The sequence below is a fragment of the Enhydra lutris genome, unplaced genomic scaffold (genome assembly GCF_002288905.1).
Source record: "Enhydra lutris kenyoni isolate GAN:26980312 unplaced genomic scaffold, ASM228890v2 scaffoldscaffold27, whole genome shotgun sequence".
Lineage (NCBI taxonomy): Eukaryota > Metazoa > Chordata > Mammalia > Carnivora > Mustelidae > Enhydra > Enhydra lutris.
This window is the reverse complement of record NW_019154111.1, coordinates 1,749,358-1,758,005: the sequence shown is the minus strand read 5'-3', so window position 1 is coordinate 1,758,005 and position 8,648 is coordinate 1,749,358. Positions and strand designations below refer to the sequence as shown.

Sequence of the window (8,648 nt, the reverse complement as noted above, 5' to 3'; positions counted from 1 at the left end):
GCCAATATGGGTTCCAACCTTTTCAACATTTCTTGTCCCTTCTCAAACACCGGCTAAATTAGGATTATCAAATAGAACCAAAAACTATGTGTTTGTGTGTGTGTGTGTTCATGTTATAGCCCCTGAAGTTAAGGACCCAACAATCACACACATATTTGTGCCACTCAGTTTTATGGTCTTAATTTCCCAGCATTCAGAGCAGCCCATCTCTAGTTTTCTCTCCTGTCATGATTGGTGGTGGCCCATAGGAGAATCCTAATCACACTAGCAGTCCTGTGAAATTTCTGTAGAACATCTCCTCTTAAATTTACTATCAGGGGATCAAGCAAATGTGTCCTACAGTTGTGAACTGAAATCTACCACAGCTGGGTTCTCTACCTCTAGAGACTAGAGAAGCAGACCGTTTTTAAGGCTACATACAGCAGGCATATGATTATGAGGGAAAAGAAAACATTTCTGTAAGCTAGGAAAGAACTGATATGTCTTTTGAGGTCCCGGCTATTCTGAGAAACTATGGTATATTAAGTAAATGAGGAAGGATAATCTAACTCCTTACCTGGACTTGAACACTATAGCTGAATGTTGACTTTTTCAATGGAAAAACAAACTTTAGCTCAACAAGGGAAGAGCATGAGTGGGAAGGATAATTGGTTCATTGACCACATACATCCGCTTGGCAACTCTCCCGCTTCCTTGATCTACATATAAGGAGTATGCTGGCCACCTGGGACAGTACTTCTCTAGAACATCATATTCTGTCTCCTGCAACATGCACCTTCTCCAGCTCCTGTTGAGAGCCAGCCCTGGCGTCTTGGTCCTTGTTCTCTGTCTACAGCTGGGGACCAACAAAGCTCAGGAAGACACGTGAGCCAAGTCTTTTTCTTCCTCACAAAAATCCCTTCAGGGAGGGCTTCTATCCTAGCCTGGAAATCTATCCCTGAAAACTTTTCAACTTCCCAGATCTCTAGTCCCAGGGATGCTTATAAACCCCAGGTCAAGTCCCACTTCTCTCCTCTTAGGAAGTCCTATCAGCTCCCCTCTATTTCCACTGGATGCTTCTAGGTTGTCCATGGAAATGCGGCACTCAGTGTGCATAAAGGCTTTTATTAACAGTCAGTCTTGCTCTATGGCTCTGATCTACATCCTATCTATAGTATACACCTTTGTTATATTTCTGCCCAGTAAACTTTATGTTCTCACAACTTGTCTCCTAGAACAGTAGGTTTAGCAGGTCTGTGATAGCTTTACACAATTTTGGCAGGACTGGTGAAAGGATCAGAAGCCTTGATCATTGATCCTTGACCCCAAAGTCTGAAGTTGAGCTAGCCCAGAAGCTTTGACATTCTTCCTATTCGGAAGCCCTAAGACAAAAGCAAGGACACACCAACCCACCACCCACAGTAGGCCCTAGGAGCACAGGTTCAGCAGCCAAATCACTGAGGGTACATATTTGAAGGAAGCAGGAAAATCAGGCAAATGAAGTAGGAAATGCAGCCAGGGTCTGGGAGAAGCAGGGGCACTCAGCAAATCTAGAGGGTTTTCTTCTCAGGAATATGGTTTTGAGTGCTGGGTTTTGGGGTTGTGATTCTGATGATACATTCTGTGCCATGTCCAGATAGACTGTCCTGGAGTAAACCATTCAGAGTTTTGACAAGTTGCTATAGTGGAGGCCATTGTTCTAAGAAACACTGAGTAGGGGCAGGTTCAGATACAGATGTCACCCCATGTAGCCCTGAGATGGGACAGCAAAACACTGAAATAAGCTATACTAATTAGAGTGATCAGCCATCCCCATTTGCCCAGGAATTTCTCGGTGTTAGCACTGAAAGACCGTCATCCCAGGAAGTTCCTCACTACCAGGCAAGCTGATCTGATCACTCACTCTGGCTAAACTGGTCATTTTATCAATCCCAAATTCATTTACAGATGAGAGGAATTTTGGAGACACTTAATTCTTCACACCCCTTTCTATGCACTTAGCACTAGAGCAACTGGTACAAGAAATGGAAAATCTCCAAAATCTGGGACCCTGAAGCATTGTAGCAAAAAACCTGAATTTCCTCCTGTCCCACCCAAAACGAAAAGAGCTCAACCAAGAGTTTCTGGGAGAGAGAAATTAAGTCTCCTAGTCCAGAACCCAGTTCTCCCTGATGGAAAAATCCTTGACTTCCCTCTGCCTCCATTTCCTTTTCCCATCAGATTGTGGTATGTGGCTTGAAAGTAGGGTATCATCTAAAGTTCCCAAATATGGCTGTGTGTCCAAATTCACTGCAGAGCTAAAGAAATACAAATTCCTAGGCCCAGGAACTAAAGAAGGAGGATCTCAAGGATGACTCTAAAAATTCTTCCAGTGCATTAGGATGTTTATGGTTTAGTATGATTCTGTTGATATGGAATATTCTACTAACGATAACTTGAGCCCTCCCACATAGTGGAAAATCAACAGAACCTGGAGGATTTTATTAAGAAATGACATGTGATATTGTACTTTTATTCTTTTTTATTCTTGTCAGTGTAAAGAACAACGATGCTCAGTTTTAAATAAAGCATCAAAGTTACTTTATTAAACAAAACAGAGTCTGTAGAAAACAACCAAACCAAACAAGGATCAAAGATTCCCAAGGGTTCTGATGCTCAGCAAATTATTCATATGCCATCATCCCCTTCCCTTGCACCTTCCCTCTTCCCTCTGTTCTTCTCATTGTGCCCCTCTCTCGTGGACAGATCTCTGATTTCTGCCCTGCTTCTCTCTTCCCAAAACTAGTCGAGAAATTATAAAAATGCAATTGGACATGCCCTCAAAAACAAAAGAAAATGAAGAAGTCACTCTGGAGCTTAAACTTCAAACGGAATTAAAAGAATGTATGGTGGTAAGTAGAGACCTGGGGAAGTAAACTCATAAAGCTCCGACTCCTTAGTTATGAGTACAATTGGATTAATCTCTCACTTTACCATTGCATATCATACCTAATAAAATGCTGAATAGCAATCCTCATGCTCCCAGTTCTCATATGTGTTATGCTACTTGAGCCTCAGAACAATCATCAGACCTTGGGGCAGATTACTATTCTCATTTTACAGATGAAGGAACCTGATCCAGACAGGTGTAGGAAGAATGAGAAGGAAAGAAGGAATGAGTAGTGAGAAAAGCACAGCTAAATGGAAGAACAGAGGAAAAGTGTAAGGGCTGGGGGAGAAGAGGTAAGAGCTCCTCTAAGGTCCTAGACATGATTATTTGAGATGAGGGGTGGGATAGGGGGTTCTTACAAGAAAACTGCAACCCCATCCAGTGGATTGAGGCAGGTGAACAGAAGAGCTATGTTGCTGAGAACACACAGGGTATGATTCCCTCCTCTGCAGTAAGCTCTGAGAAGAAGCTGTGTTCCTTGTCCCTCCCTCTGCCCTTTTGCTCTACCATCAGAAGTTCACTCTTGTTCCAGCCCCCTCTCCCCAACAAAGAGCCCACACTCTCCTCCCTATTTCCTCCAGTTGTGGGAGGCAGTTCCAATCCCTTGACTAGATCAGAGGTTCTCAAAAGGAAATGCATGTAAGACTCACCTGTGCATTATCGCTCCTGTTTGGCTGCTCTGGGCCATCAGGAAAAGGGGTCTGTGCAGGTTTAACCCACAGAGGCTTTTCCCCAGGAGAGTGTGTCTTCTCCTCCCTGCTGGCAGACTTCTCACATATTATAACACACATACAATCTGCCCCTTGATAGCTACCACTGTTCTAGGCCCCACTGACTCCTTCCAGAATGGCACTCTCTCAGGCAGCACAAGCATTTTCCTATGACAGAAGTTTCCTAACTCAAATTATATTTATGTATGATGATTAAATTGGAAACAAAATTGGGAGCATGAAGACTGTTATTCATTAGAATACATTCTAGAAATGGCCCCATACCTGTAAGAGAAAGACTTCTGATCACTGAGCAAAGAACAACACAACTGCTTCGTCAAATTTGTCTGTTTACAGTTCAAGAATATGAACCTTGTATGTTAATAGCGGGTAGGAGAGAAATCATCATAATTTTTCAATTTTGTTTTATCATAACCACAGATGACAAAAGGAATGAGAACATGTGCATAAAAGTCTTGTGATAATGGTAGTTTCTGGTGATGATAGATAATGAAGTCTGTTTCTACCCCGAGAAAGTGTTTAATCACATGTGAAATACTTTTGTGCTACTGTAACTTTAAGGACTATGTTTTAAGAACAATGCTAATACAAACAATGAATACTGTTATGCTGAGAAGAAATAAAAAATTTTAAAAAAAGAACAATGCTAATACAATAAAATATGGCAATCTTTTTAAAACCTACCCAAGTACAAGGAATCTCATAAAATAAATGATATTGTAAATTAGAAAGAATTTATGGGAAATTTTCTTAGTTCTGGCCAACCAATTTTTATTTGTAGCTTCTAATATTAAAAATATGTATGGTTGGGGCGCCTGGGTGGCTCAATGGGTTAAAACCTCTGCCTTCGGCTCAGGTCATGATCCCAGGGTCATGGGATCGAGCCCCGCATCAGGCTCTCTGATCAGCAGGGAGCCTGCTTCCTCCTCTCTCTCTGCCTGCATCTCTGCCTGCTTGTGATCTCTGTCTGTCAAATAAATAAATAAAATCTTTTTAAAAAATTATATGTATGGTTACAAAAACATCATATTTTTAAATTTTTAGGAAAATATTATTTTTATATATGTAAAGATTCTAGTATCTATTCTCAATTTTCTAACAATTATAATACTTTTGCAAATAAATTTTTGATCAAGTGAAGTATTAGAATCACAGATTTAAAATTAAAATCAATTAGGCACACCTGGGTGGTTCAGTCGGTTAAGCACCTGCCTTTGGCTCAGGTCATGATCTTGGGGTCCTGGGATCAAACCCTGGGTCAGGCTCCCTGCTCAGCAGGAAGTCTGCTTCTCTCTCTCCCTCTGCCCCTCCCCCTGCTCCTGCACAAAATCTCTCTCTTTCTTTCTCTCTCTCTGTCTCAAATAAATAAATAAAATCTTTTTTAAAAATTTTGTATTTGTGGGGCGCCTGGGTGGCTTAGTGGGTTAAGGCCTCTGCCTTCAGCTCAGGTCATGATCCCAGAGTCCTGGGATCGAGCCCCGCATCTGGCTCTCTGCTCGGCAGGGAGCCTGCTTCCTCCTCTGTCTCCACCTGCCTCTCTGCCTACTTGTGATCTCTGCCTGTCAAATAAAATCTTAAAAAAAAAATTTGTATTTGTAATTGAAAGAGAACTTGTGACAAACCACAAGGCTTAAACATTTGTGGTATGGACCATTTTGCTGGTCTAATAAAGTCTAGGGAACTCTCATCAGAAAATTGCTTTTAAAAGTGTTCCTAAAATGCATTGGATTACACAGGAAAACTACCATATGGAAAAATAGTGATAGGATTATCATGCCCAGCATAGAGCCTACTTAAAAATTAAAAAAAAAAACTTTTGAAACAGTACTATTTATCAACATATTAGCCAAAAATTCAATACATTTAAAATATAGACAAGTTAAATTTTATTTTGTAAAAACTAAATTGGAAGGGGAGGTGAACCATGAGAGACTATGGACTCTGAAAAACAATCTGAGGGTTTTGAAGGGGAGGAGGGTGGGAGGTTGGGGGAACCAGGTGGTGGGTATTGGAGAGGGCACGGATTGCATGGAGCACTGGGTGTGGTGCAAAAACAATGAATATTGTTACACTGAAAATAAATTTAAAAAATAAAAAAAAAGGAAAAAAAATTAAAAAAAAAAAACTATGGGGGTGGCTCTTGTTGCTCAGCTTGAATAAGTAGCTTCAGCTGTGCACTGGTTTTTGACAAGAAATGGATTCCAATAGATTGGGATTTTTGTTTGAATATTCAAGTGTTGAAAACTCCGATTTATTAAGATAAACTGTTGTAAATGCCATAAGAAGGTAAACCAGGTAAGGGTAGGTTTCTTGAAAGAAACACCAGGATCTTCAAAGTATTCTGAGTAAAATTCCAATGGTGAGAACACCTGAATTAGCCATTTGGAGCTGACAGGCTATTCGGTGCATGTTTGCCAGTTACCTGGGCAAGCTTCAGGAGACAGGCAGATGGCCCCAGCCGGGACCATGCAACCCTGTGTTCAAGGTAGTGATGAGTTCAGGCAATATTTTGAGATATATAAACATGTAAATTAATACTAACATACCTATGTTTCTCTTCATGATAAAATCATACACACTGCTAATGCCACTGAGGATCATTGATAACATAACAGAAGGAATACTCAATTTCAGTGAGATGTTGATAAAATAAAGATGAAATTTCTTTCCATCTGAGTTCACTAGACCCGCTGGGTCTATGAACTCTAGGATAACACCCCTGTGCTGAACACTAACCAGACAAAAGCTTCCTGATGCTGCTGAAACTTACGTATCTCAAGTTGTAAAGCCCTCTCAAATTAAAAAAGGAAATTTACCATCAAGATTTCATTTGTTTATCTTACAGCCAAGTTTGGTAAGTAACTGTTTTCCTCTCACAACCAAGAAAAGAAAGACTGAGAGATGTCACTGCAATCATCAAAAGTCACGGAGTTTGAGAGGAGCATGGTTCTGGCAACAAGACCTGGTTTTGGCCTCCATACCCAAGAGCTAAGCTGTGGTCACAAACCAGTTCCTGAAAGCCCTAGTTAGGGAACCACAGCAAACTTGCTCTTCAGATGAAGGCTGCCCCAGAATTAGTTCTGCTTGCCCTGTCAATTCACTAATTCTTCCTTTCAGAGCCCAGACCCACAATGCTGTTAAAGCAGGAATTTGAAGATATGTTGACAGAAAACCTTCTGACTTAAATTTTAGTTCCCAAAATGATACTATGAAAGTGGACTCCACAGTGCCTCTGATCTACATCCATCCCTATTTGCATTTTGCATACAAAGGATGCTATTTGCATACAAAGGATGTTGTCCTCATCTTTCTTTGTGCCCTCTTGCCTTTCTCTCCCTTTCCTGCTCCCCAGACTAACACAGGGTCCTCTCTGCCCACCTCTTCCTCCACAGATTAAAACTTACCTCCAAGGCAGCCACCTAATGGATGGTCCTTTTAACTATCTTTACACTGCCTGCCTCTGTGAGGATTATCCAAGAACTTTCTACTGGGACTTTAAGGTCAATAGTAAGTATAGGGGCCATCCAAAGAAAGAACTATCCACTAGGGCAAGGGAAACCGTAAAGAGAAATGGGACTTCGGATGTGGGGCAGAATGTCAGGACAGAAGGGTGGAGATAAAGGAAGGAAGAAGAGGGGACAGTGGATGGGGACTATGCCCATGTCTGAAAGTTGAGGGGTTGTGTGAGAAAAGCCCAAGGGAGATACACTTGCAAATGATTTGGGGAAACTGGGCCCTAGTAGGGAGGTGCCTAAAACTAGTAGAAAACCCAGGAAATGGGGTTAGAGAGTTATCAGAGAAGATCTTTGTCCTTTTCTCTTTCAGGAACTATGGCAATAGCAACAGTGGTCCACATTATTGAAAAAGAAGGTATCTGCCCTAATATATCAGTGGTGCCCAATGGAAAAAAATATTATTATACCATTAGGAAAATACAGACAGTCTGATCATGCTGGAAGCCCTTGTCTAACTGCCCCCCAGGGTGGTTCCTTTAAGAAAAATTGGCTGGAGTATCTGTTGTGGTCTATAAAATAAACTTCTTGCAAACTTCTCTGTGTTCTGTTATGTCTTCCCTTCCAAATCTATCCCAGAGGAGCCTCAGAGCACCCAGAATTTCTAGAACTTTGTTCTCTCAAAAAAATGTTACTGAGGAGTTTATGGGTTCTCATTGTCCATTGGTAGGAAGAATGAGAGATGAAGAAATAGAGATGACTCATAGAATCTGAAATTTTCTGGGCTCCTAAATATTATGCCCCTTTCCTGTACCCATGCCCTGTGTTTCCTTACTGTAAGGAAAAACTCAGAAAGCTAGGTAATGTCAGGTGTTAGTGGAAAATGAAGGGCTATGGGAGCAATTAAGCACTGCTGGTGGCCTCTTTTGGAGAGCCATCTGACATTACATAATCAAATTGATTCTGCAGATACCATATGACCCATCACCTCTACAACTAGAAATGATGGTAAGAGACCCTGGGCTCCTAGGCCAATATATCCTAGCTATCAAAGAGAAAGCACCACTGAATAACCATTGTTCTAAAATATATGCCACATCTTGAACAACATCACCATAACCCTAAATGGTGTGATCTCCGAGCTATCTCTTTAGCTGCTCATTTATGAGATTTTCCCCACATGTTGTAGGTTACTAGTAGTTTCCTGATGGTGCCATTAATGGTAAGCTGGTAGATTCTTTGATCACGTGCCCATTGCAACTCTTTCATGAAAAAAAAAAAAAAAAGATTCCTGTAATCTGAAGAGATATTAGATGAGATTCCATGTCTAGAAATCAGATACGCTTTAAGCCGTCAGATGGCAGTGCTGGCCAAAACACTGCAGACAAGAAGGATACATCCATATCTAGAATATATATCAACCTCAGTAGAGATGAACTATTGCCCCCTCAAGAGACAAAGGGTCCAATGAACCAATGTATTCTCCAAATGGTCTTCCCGCTGTTGAGGTCTCAGCATTTGTCTCTGGGCTGAAAGGTTGGCAGCCACAACATCTAA

General features: G+C 41.2%; 1 protein-coding gene across 1 annotated transcript; it reads left to right on the top strand.

Moving 5' to 3' along the window:
• Nucleotides 1-769: 769 nt before the first annotated feature.
• LOC111152114 (prolactin induced protein) lies at nucleotides 770-7,586 on the top strand. The gene is made up of 4 exons (XM_022510422.1): nucleotides 770-864; nucleotides 2,765-2,870; nucleotides 7,032-7,146; nucleotides 7,465-7,586. Exons 1-4 carry the CDS (start codon nucleotides 770-772, stop codon nucleotides 7,584-7,586), a joined length of 438 nt encoding a protein of 145 aa, XP_022366130.1.
• Nucleotides 7,587-8,648: the final 1,062 nt, after the last annotated feature.